Source organism: Colossoma macropomum, unplaced genomic scaffold, assembly GCF_904425465.1.
Source record: "Colossoma macropomum unplaced genomic scaffold, Colossoma_macropomum, whole genome shotgun sequence".
Taxonomy (NCBI): domain Eukaryota; kingdom Metazoa; phylum Chordata; class Actinopteri; order Characiformes; family Serrasalmidae; genus Colossoma; species Colossoma macropomum.
This window is the reverse complement of record NW_023494785.1, coordinates 33,433,455-33,458,112: the sequence shown is the minus strand read 5'-3', so window position 1 is coordinate 33,458,112 and position 24,658 is coordinate 33,433,455. Positions and strand designations below refer to the sequence as shown.

The window sequence follows — 24,658 nt, the reverse complement described above, 5'->3', positions numbered from 1 at the left end:
GAAACATACTGTGAGTGAGTAAGTGTGTATGTGGGAGTCTGGAGGGTTGAGGGAGGTAAGGAATAAAACACTGCAGTTACTGAAACAGTACACATACACACTGATATCTAGGACAGGACAAAACAAAATCTCTCTATTTCTCCCCCTCATACACAACATTGCAGAAAAGGAAAGAGTGCTGAGTTACCCTTTTCTGCCATTAATGCTTTATTATATACGCAGACAATTGTGCTATGTAGGGTTTCAAGTTTAATCATAAACTTAATTCATCATTTTGATTTGGGTTTCCACAACTAACACATCATTAAAGGCTGTCAAATTGTTGAACAGTAGTATGCTTGTGCTTGTAGACTGACTTTACCATTCTGCTATAAAGCCAAAGCACACATGTGCATAGCTCAAAAACTTCTGTACCCTTAAGTAACTAACCTGTAAAATACTTTAAACATGGTGACTATTCTTGTTATGAGTAAAATTTATGAAGCAGTAATGGCTACTGTCACAATAAACTTGCATCACCACAATGACCATTTTAAGGACATATATAGCAAAGAATATGGGTATATTCTATTTTTCTCAGAACTCCAGTGACACTGATGTGGTGATGGCATTAGTGTGTGTTGTGCTGGTACGAGTGGATCAAACACAGCAGTAATAATGACTTAGCACTCATAATAATGACTTGCTATCTTGCGATAATATCTTGTAATTATAAGTTAGCATCTTATAATTATCAAAATTCTACAAATAGAAGAAATCAAGAAAGTGTCAGACAATTTTGACATAGCATCTCATAATTATGACTTGCTATCACATAATGAGATATCTTATAATTATGACTTAGTATCTCATAATGACTTCCTTTCTCATAATAATGAGATACTATAGTCTATTATGACTTATGATATCATCAATATGACTTGGTATCTCAGAATTTTGACTTAGTATCTTATTATCATGACTTACTATATTATAATTATGATTTGCTATCTCATAATTATGACTTGGTATTATTTGGGCATTTTTTCAAGTAGCAGAAATGGGCTTTCATACAAATTTGTATCACATAAGTAGAAAAATGCCAGATTTGGGCCACTATTAACTGCAGTGTGAGCATAGCCACCAGAGCACATTATACAATATTAATGAGACTCTGCAGGATGTAGGTGTATATGTGCACCCTCACCTGGTCACAGACTAATTCCCACTTCTTCTCGTTGTCATACTGGCAGAGTAGTTTGACTTTATCAGGAGGAAGGTTCATAGAGTTCTAGACACACATATACACACAGAACAAAGGAAAGAGAGAATTTAACAAAACATTGTATTTGTTTTGTATTATGCGTTCTTCTATTTGTAGGATCGCAATACTTGGGATAATAATAACAAGATTTATGACATGTGCAGTCAGATATTTTCAAACATTGTGACTTTCCAGTACAGCAGTAAGGTTTATGTTGTCTAAATCACAAAGATCAAGATGTGCTGGGTCAGTTTCCTGGGTCAGTTTCACCCAGCAGCCAACAGTGACTGATTTCACACCTAGCTCATTTTCTGTAGTCCACATCAGACTTGGGTTTTTGTGACACTGTATCTTTTTCATTTGGTTCGGGTGGTTCGGGTGGTTTCACATTACAATACCTAAAGTGCACCAAACTAGACACGTGGGCGTTCATTGATTGGTCTGGAATTTGATGGGGATCTGTTACTTTCACATTTACCCAGAGGAAAATTTTATTGCTCAAATGTTGCTTTTTTATGGCTCAGGAAACACAAGAGCCTCCACAAGAGCCTGAACAGCAAGAGACTTCCCAAGAAATTTTCCTTGCCTTTTCATTTGATCCCATTATTGATCACTGTCTAAGAGAAACTAATTATTTTTACATTCTTTAGCCTATCACTGTATAAAATGCATATCTATCCTTCAGACATATTTGTGAAAAAATGTATCATAATCACACACACATTTTCTGAACCGCTTATCCTTCTGGGTCAGGGGGGGAGCGGGTGGTGGTTGTTGGTCATTGGGCAGAAGGCAGGATGCACCCTGGACAGGTCACCAGTCCATTGCAAGGCAGACAGACATATACATTCATGCTTAGGGGCAATTTAGTGTCCAAATGGCCTGACTACATGTCTTTGGACTGTGAAAAACATGAAAAAACATGCTCTGGTGTTAAATTCCCAGGTTTTGGTGCAGATCTTCAAAAAATGTGTTCCCACCACCAGAAAACACAAATATGGGTCACTTGGAAATGAACTGAGACCCACAATGTTTGGCGGACCAGGTTCAGTTCAGTTCAGTTGCCTGGAATGCTCACACAGAGAGGAAACCTAATCTGTCTGTATTTTACCAGCTCAAAGTAATATTACTCTCTACTGAGGCAGTGTATTAACTGGGGTTCTCTATGACTCAGTGTGGGTATATTAATGTGCTAATGAATGAAAACTACAGCTATCCAGTAACACTGGACGATGTGCCAACATGTTAGTTTTTCACAGAAATAATTGTTCAGCCTTTTTTTATTTTCAGCAGTAAAAGCCACAATATCTCAGTCTTCTCAGTAGAGCTGGCCAATTTAAATATTCTTATTGTGATAAATTACATCACAATATGTCACAATATGCTTTTCTGAGCATTGTGTGGATATCCTCAGTACTTAAAAATCACTGCCCAACTGCATGTTTGATCAAAAAGAGAGCATCATTAGTCCTGTTTAACTGGATTTAGTGCATGAAATATTGAATACAAACATTGTATTCAAAGTTTTTGATAGAATTTGTAAAATGTGGCACTACTTTGTCTGTTCTTACTTATCAGAAAAAGTAAATATACCCTAATGAGTACCCAAATAGCTATTTCAGTACTTGAATACTGGCACCCCGAATGGTTAACTGAGTACTCAAGTACCTGTGCACATCCCTTCTGTGTGGTACATAAATACTGTTATATAATGCTAACACTGATGTGCTTTTACCAAAGTACAAAAGCTAGCAGTCCTCATGCCCTTGTAACTAAAACATTTACTCACATAACAAGAAATGAAAGTAGCATTGGATAAAGGGAATTTATGTAACTTTATGAAAGTGAAAAGCATTTAGTGTTTAGAATGTATGTTGTTTTTAAAACTGCTTGTTAATATGTCATCTCAATTAATAACTAATGTATTCCTGAATAATGATGAGAAGTATAAAAATTTTGATGAACAGTCAACAAAAACAGTTCTTAGTGAACTCAGACTTTTGGATCCATTCACTGTTGTTTGCCAAAATCTTGGGCATATGCTCTGTGTGTCTATGTGTGTTCAGCATTTCTAGCATTACTTGCTGCCACTGAGTCATGGAGACCTTCTATAAGGCAGCATTGTCCACTGTTGTGTGTGAGAGTGTGTAATTCCTCTAAAGAAAACACTCATGCCATCCATGCATTATTTAGCAGGCTGTCATAGCAACAGGTCATGTTGCTAACAGAGCTAATCTACAGAATTGAAAGGGCTTTCTTGGAGTTAGTGAACATACACTGTGGCTATAGCACTAAAATTTATAGATATATTTCTCCCTGCTCTAATAATACCTCATTGTACTGTATCGTGTGCATAAAGCTGTCGAGTCTACACCAGAAAAAATTGCACCTTGGCAAGTAAAATAATCTTAAATATAGTTTTAATTTTTTTATTTCTCATTTTGAGAATGCTGTAATAACACTATAAGATTACTTAGAAGATTTAACTTATTTGTGATTGTTTTATCTTGTTTTAAGTTATTTTATCTAGAGAAGGTGTTTTATTCCAAGCATATAGTTGTGATATAGTGCAGACAATTCTGCTTTTTACAAGACAAAATTCTAAAAATAAGCAAAATTTCAAGCAAAAAAAGTCTACATACAGGTTAATTCATCTTATAATATTCTTCCAACAAGCTCACAAGGGCAAATATTAGATATTTTTGGATTATTTCACTTACCAAGATATAGTTTAACCCATTTCAGGGCCTACTGTTGCATTTGTGACACTGAAGTCGTGATGGCATGTGTATCCTGTATCAAAACACAGGCTTCCCCTTGACTTTCACCTTTTCTCTCAAAGTACACATCATCTCCACAGGTAAACCCTGACATGCAGCAGGTCTGACACAAAACAAACACTAAAAACACGTTCTCTGTGGCTGACTGACGGGGTATTTGGAAGAGGCATTGAGCTCTGTGTTCAGAAATTCTCAAGATTTTTTGATGATACCTTTCACAGTTGTCTGTGAAAAACTAAACACAGTGTACCTCAAGAAGATCAAAGACTGATAAGTCAGTTTCATATCTCTGATGATCTGTTGCTAGAAATCTATTAGTAGGCTTGCTTTCCAGATGACTCCAGTCAGAGCTAAGGAGTATGCATATCCCTCGGCCTACAACAGATTCATAATCGTCAATATGCCTTTATCATTACAATGAAGTGTGGGACTACTTAATATCCTCAGGGATATGAATAATGATCATAATAAACTACGTCATATCCCACACAACAGTCCACTGTATCTAATGTAGGTGAGACTTTCAAGCATGTCTCTGGGAGGGTTGTCTTTGTTGGGCAGCTGTTTACTTTTGCTGTAGCAGGTAATGTCAAGATAAAGCGATAGCCAAGAAAAAGCTAACTTAAATCACCATCTCTTCCAGTCCCACCTTACATTTTATGACCAAATCAGAAATCATACAATAACTCCATGGCTGACTAGATCAGCATTTCCTGAAGCAGAATTCAGAGAATGGTATTTTGGTGTATTTCTGAAATACATACTTTACTGACCAACAATGCCCTTTCTAGGAGCAGCACAGCATTGCCAGTCACTGAGGTCCATCTGGGACAGTAGGGCTTGTGTAGCTTGTCCAAGGGCACAACAGCAAGCTGGTCGGATCCTGGATCTTGGTACTAAAAACTATTCTCGGGGTAAGCAGGGCCAGCAGAACACAAGGCCTCCTTGCCTAATGGTCAATATACAATTAAACAGAAAAAGCAGTCTTTCTCTGTATCTTTAAAATAAAGTCTGTAATTAGGTTGGCTAATGAGGAAGAGAGTCACTGCTCCCTCATTCTCTCTTCTCATGCTCTCCTATTATGCATTGCTATCCTGTGGTGGTAATGGCGAGGTTTTAGGGGAAGACCATTTGTTTTGTTTTCTTGTTGCAAAATAGAATACTATATTTTTCTGTTGCATTTTTACTTTGAAATATATGTAAAATAATCACAGATGTTTTTACCTTCACATATTTTTAATGAACGAATAAATACTTGAATATTGTTCTATGTAAAATTTTGCTCAGTTTAATGTAACAAATGGAATATCATTGTATGCACAATTTTGCCATATTTTAATTTCCATGAAAAGGATGGGTGTCATATGACTGTATAGTGCATGTAAAAAGTCCCCACGTAAAAAAATAATGCACAGAATGCAAGAGCTCAAAGCTTGGCTTTTTTTTCTTAGAAGCTTTTAAGACTTCACTTCGTCTGGGTCTCTTGATGTTTTACGGTCACAACTTAATTTTTTAATAACAGACTTACTGGAACTTCATATTCAGCTTCTAAAAACACATTCTCCCTCTATTCTATTCTTCTGCGCTTTACTTTTCTGTCCTTAGACCCTTGCTCTCCTCTCCCTGTACTCCTCACCCTTCTTTCTTCTCTCTTTCTCTTTTTATTAAAGCTAAAAGAACAACATACTCAAATAATGCATGCTGCCAACAATAGTGCTTTTGATTGGACGGAGATTTTGAATTATAATCAGTGTAGGCATATTCATTACCTTGTAATCAATAATGCTTTGAGTTAACAAAGACTAGGAATCACACATAAAAACAGCAACTTAAATTGCAGGCAATAAACCCTTTCATTTGGTTCATAAAAGACACAAGAGAATTGATTTAAGTTAGATAAACAGAACCACATAAACATGTACAAACTTTTTTCTGTGAACTTACATTTTCATATAGCCTATTTAGATATCTAATGCTAGATCAATCGCTAGATTTCAATGAATGGCTGACATTAGCAGGCTAGTCAGTTAGCTAGCTAGGTATTAATCAGTATATATGAATCACATTGGCTAACGCTGCTAATTTATTGTGAACATTTTAAAATGAGCTCCCTGACTGACATTTTCAACTATAAACACATGGATCACCCAGACGTTAATTGTAACGAGTAGGTCAGACATTCAAATGATGGCACCATGGCTTGGGGAAATTAACAAGTAGTTGAGTATCAACTGTGGAACTTCTTAACTATTTACTTTACAAACTCAGGGTGCACTGACTGACTGCCATGGAGACTGGGGTACATTCTACACAAGACTTCTTAGTTTCATGCACAGTCCTGAGAATTCCTAAAACTGTGTGTGTTTCTTAATCCTGCTCCTGGTGACTCACAGCAGGGTACCGTTCAGCTGTTCCCTGCCCCAACACCTGGTCCAACTCATGAAGAACTCCATAATCAGTTGATATGCTGGATCAGGTGTGTTACATCAGGAAATACTTGACGCTGTGGGTTGTCAGCAGCTGGATTAAGAAACACTGGTATAAAACAATCTGGTGATTTTTGAACATATAACAATCAGCAATTTCCTGGATTGGTGTTTCCTAATCCCAGTTCTGGACGCCCTCCTGCTTGCACATTTTAGTGCTTTCCCTGCATTGACACACCCACTTTAGCTCAGTCAGGGGTTGTTACAGCTGATTCTGTGGATCAGGGTTATTGGGAGCAGGGAGCATCCGGGATATCATACCTGGATTTCCTGGGAAACACTGATCTAGGGCTGCATCTCAAACCACATACTGCTTCTACACATACTACATTGCTACCAAATTGTTCGATCTAATTTGGAATGCCATTCTGACCCAACGTTTGCTCCTAGTGCATTCTGGCCATAAGTGCTAAGTAAAAGTGAGCTAATCAGCTAGCCTTGCAAACTTTGCAAAGCAAAAGGCTTTTTGTGAAGTTTGAACATAATACACATAAAATTTGTGAATTGCATTGTTTGGTCATACACATGAATACAGCTGTGGTGCATTGCCTCTCTTTATGTTGTTGTTGGCCGTGTATCTTTTAGCAGGCTCACTAGCAAGCTAGCAGAGGAAAGTGAAGTTTTGTCAGCAGTCATATATAAGCGATGCAGTAGCAGCCCAAAGCCCAGCAAATCAAATGTTATATTTTTGTAATGTTAAGCGTATTACATTAACATTAGTTTACTGCTATGGTTTACAGGTTTGTCTGCCATTATTGTCGGGTTTGAAAAAGAAAATGCATCAGGCCACTGTACTTTCTGGGCAAGTTCTGCTTCTGAGGCTCATGTCACGATCACTTGGTCCCTTGCCCCTTCAAAGTTTCCTCTAAAACTCTTCACTTGAGCAAATAAAGTAATGGAACCCTTAAGAAGGCGTCTGTGATTCCCCCGAGGGATAATGGCAAGGCCAAGTGGACAAGGGCTTATTAAACCAGATGTTGAGATGGGCTGTTGGCGTTGACTCTGTCTACCCTCTAACAGTCTTAACCAGGGTTGCCAGCTTTGGTGAGGTGACTGGAAAGAGATTTTCAGTTACCTGAGTGAGATATTTTCAATTTGGCATGCATAAGTTCATTGTTACACTGCCTTAAAACAGTCATTTGAACCACAGATCATAGTCATTGGCATGCAGACCCATGGTTCTCAAACCAAACTAGCTAGTCCAAATTTTCCTTCTAATCCAACTCCAAACAAAACTAACCCAAGCCATAAGAATACTGAATTGCTGGTACAGGTGTGCTTGCAAGCTGCTTTAAAGCCAAATGTATTTTGAAGCAGTTTTGTACTGTTTCTACTGGCTAGTTTCAAGGCTTTCAAATAGCATTGGCTGTTCATAATTTTAATCATGCATAACTGGCTCTTCAGAGTAAAGTCAGGGATAGTGACAGGCCTTTTAAATGATGTTTACTGTGGCTGCTCTACTTAGACTAATGAGGGGTCAAGCAGTGTTGTGTAGGGTTGTAGGCACCCATAAACAATACAGCCCTTATCAAGTACCACGGGACAAGTTACAGCAGTTACATCAATGGCGGTTAGGACACTTTTGAGCTTTGGGGAAAGCTTGTTGATCATCAGTAGCAGTCCTGCCATTTGTGCTGTTAATAACGCTAGCGCGCCATCAATTACAAAAACACTGTTAATGATTTAATTGCTGCAAATCTAATTTGCAAACCAGACAAACTCTGTCATTGGCAACAGTTACTAACTGTGCTTTCAGTGGCAGAGTTATAGGCTCTCATTTATAAAACATACTTGAATTTCAATTTGCTCTTAAGATAAGTTCTCAGCACTTGCATTTGATTATAAAATCAGAACGCTCATGAATCATGTATCCTAATGTCTATAGCATTCTTGGACTGTAGTTCATATGTCAGGTTGGACACTTGAGTTCATCTATGCTGATTTATGTGTCAAATTCACATTTTATTAAACACCACTTAAATGTAATTTGCATACATGCATTTTAAGATCAAATGTGTGTGTATTAATGTTTTAAAAATGAGGCTGCTAGTCTGTTCACTTATTCTTTAACAGCTTATATCACACCATTGCTGATAGGATTATAGAAAGTTAAAGTGGACATATGCTCACCACTTTATCAGACTCTGTACTTCCACTCACTGGCCAATTTATGAGATCCACCTACCTTAAAGGGTCAGTACATGGGTGTAAAATTACAAACTGTAGCCCATCTGTCGTCATGCACAATTTATCACTCTCTGCCACACTCATCGTTGGTCAGACTCTAGGTATACCACCTAAAAATATCCAGCTCTGTGGTCAGAAACTCATCACTTTAGCGCTAGAGAATTGTGCAGGACAGCAGATGGTGGCCCTGTGGTGGGGGTTTCTAATAAAGTGGCCAACAAGTGTAGATTACAAACATTAGCACTTTTTTCTCACTATTCTCTTACTACTGCTCTCTATCACTAATATTCTTTCTTGCTTCTTGGCAGTAAAACTCACTGTTTGTGTAGAAACTAGAGCTGTCAAACAATTAAATTGCATTGTGTTATGTAGTTAATCTCGATTTATCGCACTAGTCTTATTTGAACAAATTAAACAATTTTTTCATATTTTCAGATTTTTTTTTTCCATTTATAACCATTTAAAAGATTTTGTTTTATCTACATGTCTGGAGAAAATGAACTTCAACAGAATGTGTGTATTACTTTCAGTAATTCAATAACATTATTTTTATTGTGTGAATGCAGGGTTCATTTGAAACTGCGCATGTAAATCATGTGATCACAGGCTGAACATGAAGATAGATGGCAAGTGAGCAGCTGCATGTTACAGCTTGTCTGCAATTGTAACCTTCACACTCAGACACTGCCATTTTATGTCTTGTTGATTTATCCATAGTATTTAAACGAGAGGGCTACAGATGTCAGATGCTGCGCTAGATTCAGAAGTCGGAGCTCAGAATTGCATCTTTTTCAATCTCCATGCATTTGAGCTACAAAGCTGGAAAGACATGGACACTTTAATGACAGCGAGTATTGATAGCAACAAGCTAGCCAGCTAACAATAGTGACATTAGTGACAACTTTAACAATCATCATGTATTTACCCTCTCAACACTGTGAGATTTAGATTCAATGTTATAGATTAACCAACTCCTGTGTCTGCATGTTAGCTGATCTACATAACTACATTCCCTTCTTTTAATAAATTTTTTTAATAATAATGTTCTTCATTACTGACAGTGTGAGCATCCATGTTGATTTGCCATATGCTGAGCTAGTCTTTAGTAGAGAATTTCAGTCTTTTTTCAGTTTGAAGGACAGAACTGAAGCTCTACACAAAGTATGATTAAATATGGTACTTAAAATAAAGAGGCAAATCAACTTGAAATGATTGATTAGTCTGTGTTTGTATGCTTGCTAGCTAGCGAAATAGCTGATCCCGCTAAAGTGTAGTAAGGCTTCTGTAACTTACTTAATCTTCAGCTAAATGAGTTGACTACTGGACACCACTAGTAACCAACAGATACTTTCAATAGTGCCTATGACGGTAGTAACTACACAACAATAACACGTTCAGAACTAATCAATAAACCTGTGACCAAAGAAATGCGGTGGTGGTTTTCACTGACTTTTTGACCTGGAAAAATATGCAGTATGTTGTTTGTTTATTCTTTAATATTTCCAACCAAATGTGTAGCTTTTTTAATTGACGGTTTCTGCTCATCTGACATGACAGCTGCATCACTTTAGACATTTCAGCATCTGCTGCATCTCATGGAACAGGAGCGGTTTAGCTTCATGCTAGGAGTTAAAATCAGGGAGATGATTAGAGCTGTAAAATCACAGCATGTAACATTTAGAATTTTTAACTAAACAAAAAGTTATTAACAAAAAAAAAAAAAATCATGTTAACTAATTAACAAGTTAATGTTTTTGTCTTTTTTGTGCTGTCTATGACATGTCCATTGGTTTTCCTAATTCTTGCACCAGCTCAGGGGAAGGTGCAAATGTTTAGTAACTGCTAAGCTCAATGTTTGGATATAGCAATGTGTAAACCTGAACTACATTATAACTAGCCTACATTTGAACGTCTGTACAGCTGGTACAGCCACCCCCTGGACTTCAGACTTGTCAGAGTAGGAAAATAGTGGCGTTGATAATTTACCCCAAGTAGAAACATATAAAACTTACTTTAAATTGGTTTGAAACCCACTTCAGCTCATACACAGACACACTCTCCCCTGAGCATGGTCTCATTAGCATGGCGCTGTGGCCTATATTACACATCAGGTCTGTGGGAGGAGAGCTACTGATCTGCAGTAATACACCCTTAGGACACACACACACACTTGCATACACACACACACACTTTCTCCATTTCTCTCTCTCACTCTTTCTGGATTGAAGAAATATCCATAATATCCACTTTACCACACTAACCACCCTACACACTATGTTTTTTTAAGTATCTCCTAACCTCTAATAATAGTTCTGTTCCTCTTCCCTAGTAGGAAATGAGGGTAGGCAGCAGGAGACAGAAGCTCAAGGACAAACACTGCCTCTATGCCACACTGCTCATTCTGTCCATGTCTTTCTCCCTATCTCCTTGTTGTTCTCTCTCTCTCTCTCTCTCTCTCTCTCTCTCTCTCTCTCTCTCTCTCTCTCTCTCTCTCTCTCTCATCATGGGACAAGTACAAAGTAACATGCCAATGAGTAACATTCAAGGTTAGTATTGTTTTGCTACATCATCCCACCAATAGTCACCTAGTTGCTCCATAGCAGGGATCTCAAACTACCGGCCCATACAGTCTCTCACACATTTACAATTTATCCTTAAATCTGGCCCATAACTTTTTTCATGACTAAATATTTACATTTGACGGGTAGATTTGCTACCAACACTGTGGCAGATTGGCTAATATAAGCTACATAAAATAGCTTAGACTGACGGTAACATTATTAAAAGACAAAATTGTGCGCTGTATCCAAGATGACATATACAAAAACTGGGAGCACCATGAATACGGCACCTCTAGCAGACATGCTTCCTATGAATAACCAGGCATGCACCATGACTTGATATCAGCCAATATTTGCTTTGAAAAATATCAGACTGGTGTTTACAATTGCTGTTTGATGAGGTACTCTAGCAGAACATTCTGGCAATGCTGGGCAACTACACTAAAATGTCTGCATCGTATTCATTTTACTGCAAATAAATGTGGGATTTGTCTGTAATGCTAATCCAGGTGAACCTAGTCTCAATGCCTACATTTTCTGAATGTCAGTATATTGGCATCAATATTGGCATCTGTACCTAAAAAAATTATATTGGCATCAGCCCACAGCTCCCATATCAGTGCATTCCTATAAATAACTTTTATCCTCATTTAGATCAATAGCTAACTAAATCTGCCTCTGAGGTTTCATGATGTAGAATTAATAAATTAATCAAATTATTAAACAAATCCAATGAGAACACAGATTTATCTGCCCTCCTCTGTCAACACTAGATGACATTTGCATAGCATGGTCTACTTTGCTCGCATTCAGCAGAAATGCCACTGCTGTCAAACTAAGAGTCCCATTAAATTCTTCAGTAAAATGTCAGTTTACTTAATATAATGGAACACCAAAGAGTTTATCAAGCACTCTATATATTTATGCTACTACTACTAATGATAATAAAAAAATACTGGTTTTATAATAATAACAAATATTAGAATTTATAATAAATTAATTTTTTTATAATTAGGATGCACCTAAATGAGTGTATGAATGTATATGTTGTGTATTTAAAGTTTATGCTAAAAAACGTTTTGGAATGTTTTGCTGTCAGTTTATCATCACAGTCCTTTCCCCGAATGTGTCATATCATTTCATATCAACAGTGCTCTTTCTGCTCTATTCCAGGGCAGGCTGCCACAACATTGAAACTGGAGTGACGTGAAATGTATTGACTTTATTATACGCTGAATCCCAAGACTCCCATCAACTCCAACTGTCTTAGCACAGATAATGTGGCTAACAATGAGTAGAAGCTAGGAGCCACCAATCACCATGATATGATTTGTATAATGCTAACCAGGAGCTGTTCACTTTCATTTATGTTAGCATTTTTGACTCAGATTAAACCCTGACAAGTAGCAGGTCTGACGCAGCTGCTACATCTGAGCTCTGACCTGACACTAAAAACAGGTTTTCTGTGGCTGACTGATGGGATGTTTAGACCAAAGCATTGCATCTGCTTTTGTTCTTAGAAATTCTCAAGGTTTTTGATGATAGTGTTTGCTGTTGTCAGGGCGTAGCAACACGATTCACACCAAGAAGATCAAGGACTGATAAACAGGCCCATTTATCAGTTTATCTTTTGTAAAACAGGCCTATATCTTCTGATGCCCTTTTGATATAATGGCATGCTGCCATGCAGAATTACAGTGTCTCCCTCCCATAAATTAGTTCTTGTGTATGTGCTGCTTGTGTGCATATTGGGGGAGTGGGGGGGCTATGGTAACACAGTTAGCTGCTCTCATTGATCATTCTCTGTGTGTGCAGCTGATGATAGAGCCGGATAAGCGATGACAAATCTATACACAGAGATCAGAGCTGCAGGGCTGAGAGTTTTATTTACTGTTCTACACACATGCACATTGTTTATATATTTGTCTCTGTGGGGTGTTTTCATGCAGTCATCTTCTGTATGACTGTACATAAATGTTGCTGTAACTCAGCCCTAACCTTAACCACCATGTTGGCTGCAGAATCCTGTCTGATGATGCCGCATGATGCAAATTAGCAGATTAGTGTTATTTGTCTTTTTATTTGACTTTGATGAAGATTTAAAGGGGATTACACAGATTTTTTCAAAATGTCTCCATAATCAAACTATTAAGAGACAAAGTCACTGAAATCATTCAAAGTGGTTTGATTGATGGTATGTATATATTTAGAGCTGGTGTATATATATTTGTTTTTTTCTATACACACACACATATATATATATATATATATATATATATATATATATATATATATATATATATATATATATATATATATTGCATTTAAATTCTACAAGGGACTGTGCACCAGATCTTCACTCACCTTGCACCTGTGTAAATGTGATGTGACAATAAACGTGATTTGATTTGAAATGTAGCTCACAGAAAGCTATTATTTGAAATGGTTATGAATGCACTTGCTGATGTGTTTTCAAGTCCTGGGGTGTTCTATGATAGTTTTGAGAAATCCAATCCATTCATGATGGCACTATGCACTGTGTCGCCCCAAGGTCCTTTAAGACTTTAAAAGCCCTACACAATCTCATATCCCAGTTACAAAAATGGTTCTTTAGTAAAACCAAAAATCTTCAATGGCATCACTTAAAGGACTATTTGTGGCACCATTTTCAGAGTGTATAGGTTCACGGGTGGTTTTGGATAGTGAATAAAATGGCTATATTTGTGATGTCAAACATTGCGACCCCTAGTTCCTATCACCACCATTATAAAGAAATCTGATTCAGTCTCTCTACAGTCAACAATTTCACATGAAACCACTCTCAATGATGTTGCTTATACATTAGCAATTGAATTATGCAGAACTTTTGAAGAACTTTCTCATTTATGAATGCAGTGAATAAACCACTTCACCTAGACCACCCCCCCCCACCCCCCCCACCCCCCCCCACCCACCATCTTCTCAAAGACATCCACCTTAGAAGCCAGCAGTATGGTGGAGCATTGTTTCTGAGGTGGCTGTCTTAGCATGTGTTGTTCATGCAATTTGACTTTTGGCCAGAGGTATTACAGCAGGTGGTTCAACTCTGGTCAGGGAGAGCCAATGTCTAACATAATCCTTCCAGCACCAGAGCTGAACACCCCTGTGGAACAGCATCCAGATACTTTTGACCTACTGTTTGATGAATAGTACAGTTTTGGACACACATATTAGGCACAGATATCTGCAAAATGGTAACTTTACAGGAGCAGACAAAAATGTTCTATACTTTTAATGTAAGTGAATGTAATGAGATTTTTTCTGTTCCATTTTCCGTTCATCATGAATTTTTGACAATATATAAAAGACAGCTGTGCTCAAATGGTGTAGAAAAAAATGGACAGGAATGTTTCTGGAGTAATATGTTGCTTTACTATTTAGAGCAGAAAAATGTGATTTTGGACACTGTATGAAATTTACACCTGCTCGATCAGCTTAATGGAGATTTTAGAAATTGAACACCTCCAAAATGGCAAGAAATGCAAACCTAGCTTAAACTAAAGAAATACCACTGCCACCTCTAAGACAGATAAAATGTGAAAGTGAATTTATGTACATGCTCCTTCCAAATAGATTCTCTTATTATAACATAGTGAACAAGAAAGATAATCTACTCAGTAATATGCAGCATTTAAATATTTTTATATAAAATTTTGTTTAAACTTCAAAATATTAATGTTAATAACATAGTAACATTGCAAAACAAATTGGCGTTTATACTAACAATGGAATCTTTGAGTACATCCTCAACAACATCGACCCTCTATTTCAGTACTGTTTTAACATGCCCTCATCAACTTGCCCTCACCATTTCACCTTATACTGTCTCAAGATTGTTACTTTATTCTGCAAACTTCTCAGTTAACAAGCTAAGTGCTGCACAAGTGACAAAAACAAAAAATAAAAGCACTGCACCACTCTTAAACCAGAGACAGCAATTATTCACAAAGTACAAAGTTTGCTTAGCTAGCCTAATGCAAGGGCTTACTTTCTAATTCAGGGCCTCTGGCCCCAGGCCCACTCAATCAAATGAGGAAAGAATATTCATTAAGCTGATTTATGAAATTGTATTTTTTTTCCGTGAGTGCCGTCATTGTATTATAGACAACATAAACATTATGCTTTCCGCCAAGCTCCACCTTAGTGTCTCAACCCTCCACTGTACAACAAGTGTTACTATCTGCCATTGCCTCAAGTAGGGATGTATGATAAATGTTTTATCATTCTCAAGATATGAGTTTCCATGATACACACATTGTTAGATTGGCGTTGACAGTACAAATCAAATTACCTCATACACGTAGCACCAGTGAGAAATTGTGTAACCAGCATAAACTGTTAAAAGCCTATTGAGTGCTTCTCTGCACTGGGATTGAGCTCTGCTTTCCCACAATGCACAAGTAACTTAACCATTCTGCTAAACAACCAATTCCAAAACACACATGTGCACAACTCAAAAACTACTCCATCCACTGAACTACTTGCCTGTAAAAACGCTTCAAACATTAGGATTGTTCTCGCACCCAGTATTGTGCTTTAAGTGTGTAAAGCAGTAATTTCTATTGTTTCAACCAATGTATTTGATAACTATATATATTATAATATATATATATATATTTATTTGTTTTTGTACCCTTTATAGAAAAAGCTATTGAGGTAATGCTGACTGTTTCTCAGCCTTTCAGTGCACAAAAAAATGGGCTTGCAATTGCTGATATAAGTAGCAGTTAGTATTTTATTTCTTTGTGTTTTGCATAATAGCAAATGATGCTTTTAACATTTTGTATTTTGCTGTTTGCTTAAAGGAAAGCTTTTCTGTTTACACAAAAAGTCTGCACTTGTGTCACATTCAGTCAGAGACAGACTATTTTAATAATAATTCATTCTCATATTGTCATTGTGATATCCAACATTTTTAACAAACATCACATTTTTGTCAATATTGTGCAGCCCTAGTTTCAAGCCTTCAGGTCGTTATCAGTGCACCACTATATAATTTAAGCACCAGTTGTGGTTATAAGTTGTAACTGGAGACATACAAAAGTGAGATTCTGTCCTGCAGAGTAAGCGAATTTAGCAACAGAAAATTCTAAAGAGAACTTAGTCAATAAGAAGCTAACTCAGCTTCATAAGTTCGTACAGTAATAAAGAGATGATGAATGGCTGTGCTGAAAGAGTTTTTAGACGCTGTGGCTAACCAGACCCACAGGGCCTACAACTACCTGCAGCCACAGGGCCCACAGGCAGGTTAAAGTGCCGCTGGCTCTCTCAGGCAAAGTGTGTTCTTATTGAAAAATCTGCTCCTTGTTGTTCCATGTATGATTTTTATGACATTAACCATCACCTTGAAAACTCTTTCATAACTTCCCTTAGTGCATCATACTAACACCTGAACAATCAACCCTGGGATCACAGAACTTTGGGAACATAGGATCCTGGGAACATAGAACCCTGGAAATACAGAGCCCTGGGAACATAGAAACCTGGGTACTTAGAACCCTGGGAACATAGAACCCAGGGAACATAGGACCTGGGAAACATGGAACCCAACACTAGCTAACCCACTAACTAGCTAACCCACATCTTTTGTAATGTCTCATGTACTCTGCAGAATCTTCTCAAACCTCACAGGAACCTGCACCAATGAGTCAGCTTTCATTTATGAAAATGTTCCTAGCCAGTGCTCCCATGTTTGACTCCATTAACTGATTGGCTCATTTGGCTAATTAAGCACCTGTCTCTATAAGATCTCCCTCTGCTCGACAAGGCCGATAGGACCCCGTGCTAATCTTTAATGAGATCCTATTGATTGCTAAGCACAAACATGAAGGTCTAAGCGCAAAACTCCTCTACAGACACATGAACATGCATGCTGTAGTTCTAAGACATGGACTTAAGTTTGGTTCTCTTCTTTTTCTGAGTGAACAATCAATGAGCAGGAAATGTTCCATTGCTTTCACATCACTGTCACAGTGCACAACAGTGAGAACAGTCTCACTTTCGGTTTGAGCTTGTTTTGAATATACACAGTAAAGCACAAATGTTTCAAATGAGGTTGCTACACTATAACCTGATCCATTTCACTTCTGGTTTGAGCTGTCTGGAATGGAAAACAGCCTATGGTAGACAGTCATGCATTGTTCACAGTTCAGGTGAGATGGCAAAATTAGTCCTGCGTCCCATTGATCTCCCAGTCATGTGGGATGTGCCAAAGTAAAGGTTTAGGCAAACTTTACGTTTGACAAGTCTTCTTTTACAAAACTGTTACGTGAAATGGTTACAAACACATGGTTTTATGTAGTTTTACAATAAGGTTTTGGCCTAAAATCCTATGATCCTATGTTCCCTGCATTTTGTACTTCTGGTTAGATGTGAACTGCATTCCATTGGCTCTGTACTTGTACTCTGCACAATGACAAAGTTGAATCTAATCTAATCTAAAATGTATTTTTTTAAATGTCACCGAAGGAAAATGTATATTTTTTTCAGATTTACCACTTTTTTAACCTTTTCAACATTACATACAAAACTCATAAGAGGTTCACAGGTCATTTAAGGCTATTTTGGTGTTAGGGCTATATTAAACAGTGCAAGCCCTGGTTCTCTTCACCACTGTAAAGAAATCCAAGCTGGTAAGTTTCTCTATAATGTAGCATTTCACATTAAATCCCTCTGAATGACTTCATTTACATCTCACTGATTAAACTATATAGAAATTTTGAAATATCAGCAGAATCTCCTCTTAACAAGACTATTTAGATAGAATGCGCTTACTGCAAGAGATGTGTTGGTCAGTGAATGCCATTACACTATTAAAAGTACACTAACTTGCCGCTTCATCAGAAACCCCTGCCTTATAGTACAATTAGATTCTGTAGTCCTGCAGTGACAATTTGCATTAGCCATCCACTAGCACAGTGGTTGTCAGACTGGTCCTCAGGGCCCCCCAAGACTGTCCACATTCTTTCTTCATTCTTACATTTTGCAAGGAAAAATGTGGACTATCTAGGGGGCCCCGAGGACTGGGTGGGGAACCACTGCTGTACTTTACTATTTTCTAACTAGAGAACCACTCTTGCAAGCACCACACCCTCTACTATATCAGTGTCATGGCAAATTCGGCCAATGGTCATAAAGTGACATCATAAGTGATAAGAATTGTGCAGCTCATAAAATAACCATTGAGTGGGCCTACAAGATAGTTGTTTCTAATAGAGTGGACAGTGAATGTTCAGTCTGACAGCAGAAAATACGGCATGTTCAAAGAGTCAGTTGTTGTTGATGCACAAAAATGACTTGAATGATTGTTGTTTTGGATGTTTGGTAGTTCTAATATGTGAGGTGAGATGTGTGTCTGAAATGAAAAGTGATACATCACTTGAATCAGGTTTGGTGTATAAGAGCAATATGGTCAGTAAAAATATTATCAGCTAGAGAGCACAGAGTCTGCTTGATTTATGTGCCGTGGTTAGCACTGGGACTGGCTGAATTGATTAGTATGGAAAGCAGCACAGAAAAAGCCCTGCAGTAACTGATTCTGAAAGCTCATATCTACCTCAGCCACACAGCATTACCAACTACAGCCTAACTGCTTGGCAGTAACACGAAGCAATGTTAAAACAACCGTCAAATTCACATTTGCTATACTAAACCAAGGCAACGTTAACAAAACTGTTACACACGTTCACGTCTGGCCAGCTGTTAAAACAATAAACAACAAACAATAATAAAATGGTAACACAGCGGTAGCACAACCATCTACATCTACCAGTTCATTCCAGTGACATACATGTTTACTATGATCTTTGTGCTTCGTTTGTCAAACAGCCACCCACAGTCCACTTTAGTAGAAACCCTTACCTTGAACTTCCAATCACTAGACACTTTATGAGCTCCACCTACATTATAGGTTAACCATACAGGTGTAGAATTACAGCCCATCTGTGTCAGTTTTTCACCACAGGGCCACTGTTGACCAGATATTATTTGTAATGATGCACCAAAGTGAAAATTCTTTGCTGAAACCAAAATTGAAACACAGGACACACTAGGCTAAAAGCCAAAAACAGAAAATAGCTGTCAACAATCAAAAGCAGTTTACATAAAACAAACTTACTTAACTTATTACAGTATGTGCACTACAAAACATAATTCAACAACTACAGAAAGTGGTTGGTCATTGGTCATCTGTGGCAATGAATTCTATTATTTGTTTGCTTATACTTTGTACTCTGGCACTGTCATTTGTCATTTTTCTGTTTTTTGTTAAAAGTTTCAAAAACTGAGGCTAGAGATGGTGTAGGTGTGCTAACTGGGACTTTTCTTTCTCCTTCTGTTGTTTTGCTGTGTTTTGCATTTTGAAGTGGAATAATATGTTTTCAAGTGGCAACAAACCTGTAGTGGAGAGGTTCTTGGATATTGTACCCCCTAGATATTCAACAGGAACAATGATTACACATCGCTTGTGGAATGTCCCTCATCAAAGTTGTAAAATAGCTCCACATGACTGACACAGTCTCTAACTATACACCAGCAAGGTGGGTGTTTCCAATAAAGCAGCCAGTGAGTGTAGATATTTTTTTAAAGCTCTCTGGAAGGGGACTTTTAAAATGCTGCTACATCAGCTGTTTCATTGTTTAACAGACAGACCAAAGTCTATCATCATGGTTAAATTATGAACCATGGCAACCAGCATGACACTGAGGTAATTCAGTAACTATGTGCTTTCTAGCTCCTGTAAACATGATTAAAGTTTAATTAATGATACTTTTTGCTGAGAATGTGCTCACACAGACACACCCACTGTGCTGGATCCAGACTGTGGTAGTTCATCTCCAGAGCTGTCCTACTGTTGCATATTCATAGAATATACAAACTCTGCTTTATGATATTCGGTATGTAAGCAGGCAAAACACTGCCTGCAGTAAGAGATCTATTCATAACAGTGCTACTGCACTCCATCACTGACAGCAATGCTGCCTTTAGGTGGCCATTAGTGGTCATTTACAGAACGAAATAAATTAACAAAATTGTCTTTCTGGTTCCTATGATGGAAGGACTACTGTACACAGTATCAGTCAAAAGTCCAGACAATTTCTTTTTTCATATTTTTCACATTTTAGGAAAATGGTGAAACTATGAAATATACTAAACACTAAAACTATGAAATATAAATGTATAGAATCACATATGGGATTAAAAACTGTTAAAGAAGGACTTTCAAAATTGTTTGTTATGAAATGGCATTTCAAGCATCAGACACCATGTTCATTACCATATAATATAATAACTTTCAATAAGGTAGCTTTTAGATGCATTAAAACCTTTGGACATCTAATTCCTATTGCCACCGCTGTGAACAATTCTGAAATGGTACATTTCTCTAGAACATTGAGCCACTCTGAACAGCTTTGTTTACATCTTAACAGTTTAACTGTGCAAAACTGTGCTCTATTTTAGATTCTTCATATTGCACACTGTTGCCATTCTCTGAAGCAGCTTTATGAGGAGCCACTTGAGATGCTTTTCCAACAGGATTTAAGAAGTTCGAGATATTTTCGATATACATTGGTTGCTGCAAACTACTTGCTGGATGAACAATTAAAAAATATTTTTCAATTTTCTTTGGATACAAAATGATACACAGACATAATGTTCACTTTTTATATTTGTCATATAAACATATTTCAAACATTTAAGCATAAGCCTTTATATTATATTTATCTTTAAGATAAATATTTAAGATGTTAAAAACCATACATTCAATCAAGTATGACTGGAGCTCTAAGTCAAAAGGCCTGGAATTGCTGGAACATGCATTTAAAGTGGAATTCCACTACATCCTTCAAATTTATGTGAAATGTTCTAGAGAAACTCTAGTGTAACTGCATTCTCTGGAGTGGTGGAGCTCCATTCAATAACTTTGGGATGAGTTGGAGTGAGGTTTGTAATCCAGATCTCACTAATGCTTTTGTGGCTGAATACATTCAAATTCTCACAGTGGTGTTCCAACATCTTTTGTGAAGGCTTTCCAGAAGAGTGGAGGCTGTAACTGCAGCAAACTCCCCATTAATGTCCTTGATTTTAGAGGAAACATTGGATATGCAGGTGTCTACAAACTTTTGGACATACAGTGCAGGGTGTTATAGGCAAACAGTCCCAAAGAAAACTTTACTAAACATTACATAGAAACCTCAGACGTACGCTGTGACCTCTGGTTCCTATCACCACCACTAGAAATCTGTGTCAGTGTGTTTTTCCATAATGCACCATTGCCCATCTCAATGACTAAATTGTGCAGAAATGTCTAAAGAATTGAAGCAATTTTCCTTTAAATATCCTCAAATTAAAGCTGAAATTGTGCACCTTCACCTCATTGTCATTGTTTCAGATCCAGTGTGCTGGAGAACAGGTGTCACTGTCTGCTGACTGCGCCGTATACGCAGACACAGTCAAGACTCATAAATCATATCACTAACGAGACGATAGCGTGGGCACAAGCCTTCCCTGGTATGTGTGTAAAGATAACGATGCATCTGACTTGTAATACTGCATATTGGACATACTTAGGCAGATCTTTGCTGCTGATCATCTTGAATCTGACTGTTAAGGGTTTTTTTCTCTTTTCAGCAATCACACATGCTTTCAGTCTACATAACACTATTTATCTTCTATGAATGTTTCTACATTCATTGTCCATTTTATCAGCTCCACTTACCATATAGGAGCACTTTGTAGTTCTACAATTATAGACTGTTTCTGTTTCTCTGCATACTTTGTTACCCCCTTTCACCCTGTTCTTTCACCCTGATCAGGACCACCACAGAGCAGGTTTTATTTGGGTGGTGGATCATTCTAACACTGCATTGGCACTGATGCGGTTGTGTTAGTGTGTGTCGTGCTGGTACGAGTGGATCAGACACAGCAGTTCAGTGGGAGTTTTTGAACTCTGTGTGCACTCACTGTCCACTCTATTAGACACACCTACCTTCTTGGTCCAACTTGTAGATGTAAAGTCAGAGACAATAGCTCATCTGTTGCTGCACAGTTTGCGTTAAAAAAAACTAGCACAAAAAAATATGACTGAAATCCGTGGGTAGGTTGGTGATTAGGTACAATGTTGCTTAGACCCCCAGTTTTTTTGATATATATATATATATATATATAGAGAGAGAGATAGAGAGAGAGAGAGAGAGACTCACTCTGAATCAGGAATATGTTAAAGTTTTGGCTGACTGCTGCATGAATCTGAAGTGCAGCACTATTATGACAACAGCATAAGTGTTGCTATATTATTCTCTGCAAAATTAATCCAACTGCTTCTCTCAAACACATACACACACAGCAGGAGGACCTGGGATTATAATTGGGATTTATATCCAAAGTGAGGGACAGTTGTAGAAGTTAGGGACCAGGTGGAGATTAAAGGATAAGTTTGCTGTTTTTCAACCCAGACATTTCTGAATTTGCTCTTTACTATTATTATAGCATAGCACAAGCTTAGTGCTAGCTTTAATACTGAGAAACCTACCAATCGTCTACAGCTTCACGCTGCCAATAAGCAGAATCTAATGGGCAATCAAAAATCAATCAAAAACATTGACAAAATGTTAATGTTAATTAAACATAATTTTGACAAACTAAGGTCCAGTACCACATGCCCAACTAGTGGACTGAGGTGTCCCCAAACATTTGACATGCAGTTTCTGTAAGTCTAAGTAAAAATAGGAGTGAAATTCAGGAGTTTCCAGAACTGGAGTTAAAATATATAGAGACAACGGGACTCCTAACCACCATGTAAGACCTGGTAGACGACCAAAACAGCCACCATCATATATATAGCACTTTCATCTTTGAGAGAGAGGAGGAAATCGAGCTCCCTTCTTGTTTCAGATCTGAAAAAATCCACAGGTGTTTCTGTCCATTCTCCACTATGAGAAGAACTCAGCACTATGGGTCTGAAAGGTTGTCCACTCCAGAGCACAGAGCACAGAACAATATCAGTGAATGTCTGTGATGAGTTGGATCATGAAAAGCAGAAAATGTACCCAACTTCTAAGATTCAACATTAGAGGTGTGGAAAAATATTTCTTTAAAAATGTAAAGCAAGTCTCACAAAAAAAAAACATAAACAGAAGCTGTAATAAAGGCAAAAGAGTGGACACACAAAAAAATGACAAAAGGACATTATATTTAATTGTTGAGGCTTCTATGCTATCTTCTGTAAAATGTGTTTTCTGGTTTTCCTGATGCTGGTCTCTAACTTTTGCAGTACTGTATGTGTGTGTTGGCACTATCTAGCACTCACCAGGACCACGCTGAATCTCTCCTGTAGCTCCTCGTCTGGAGGCAAGGGCAGCTTGGGGGCAGGAAGTTGTTTAAGGCCCCCAGGGCTGAAAGAGCTTTGAGGCCCTTTCACCTCTCGCCCAGGGGACACGTTCATCCCACCTGCAGCGTTCCCCATGACTCTTTATATCAGTGATGCACACAGATACACTCAATCACCTGAACATAAGCAGTGTTAACATTAATCCATATACACACTCCTGAGTTATCCAAGGCAACCGCAGAAGGTGACCAGAATGTGGCAGTTTTCCAAGAAGACTTTGGGTACGTTCCGTAAAGCTGGGTACTTTTTTACTTAGAGTAACCTAGTAACCCCAACCTTGGCAACAAAGTCTGCTTAATTCCAACCAAATCCAGGTGAGCAGAAGCTCATCAAGGGTCAATACTTTCAGACACAGTAGCAAAAATTAAAGTAGCAATTTCTTAGAATTGTATTAGTTGCTCCTCCTCCTTCTGAAGTTATACTGGATCCAGGCAAATTTGGTTCAGTGAAAGAATGGAAATGAACTTGAAAGCATTAAGAGGTAGACAAGGTTTACCAGTGATGCAGGACAGGTTCTGAGAAAGAGAAATAAGGAATCAAAAAGAGTGCAACACCTGTAGTCCACACTGCAGCTGTCACATATCAAGTTCAACCCGTCCACTCTTCGGTTCCCAGCTCATCTGGCATCCTGCGTTTGGCTCTTCTCTGACAGGGCCCCGCGTTCCATCCAGAGCGAGCGAGAGAGGCGGGAAGGTGAGGAGAGAGAGCAGTAGTGGTGAAGAGTGTTGGAGGAGAGCCAGAGCTCACTCTAAAGCGCATGCAGAAAGCAGCGCAAAAGCAACTGAGCAGCTGGGTCCTAATGCTGTCGAGTTCACCTCACTCTTCTGCTCCATGCCTGTGAATGCGACAGGCAGCTGGTGTAGATTCCTATGGCGTTAAAGTGACTTTAGAGACTGAATGTAACTTCAGATGTACAGTTGAATGATAAAATTTAGGCACCCCTGGTCAAATGACATGTTTTGTGGCCTGTGCAA

At 38.0% G+C, this 24,658-nt stretch overlaps 1 protein-coding gene across 6 annotated transcripts in view; it reads right to left on the bottom strand.

The window, feature by feature from the left end:
* Positions 1-24,389, bottom strand: part of fmnl1b (formin-like 1b) — a 63,012-nt gene extending 38,623 nt beyond the window's left edge. For 3 of the 6 annotated variants that reach the window (XM_036591590.1, XM_036591623.1, XM_036591616.1), the window contains exons 1-2: positions 23,604-24,389; positions 1,187-1,270 (exon numbers count right to left, since the gene is read on the bottom strand). In XM_036591590.1, the coding sequence (XP_036447483.1) occupies positions 1,187-1,270; positions 23,604-23,759 (240 nt within the window). In that variant the 5' untranslated portion in view covers positions 23,760-24,389. Of the gene's footprint in view, positions 1-1,186; positions 1,271-10,708; positions 10,903-23,603 lie in introns of those variants that run through there. The other 3 variants (XM_036591599.1, XM_036591607.1, XM_036591631.1) reach the window with 3 other exon arrangements.
* Between the last annotated feature and the right edge of the window lie 269 nt (positions 24,390-24,658).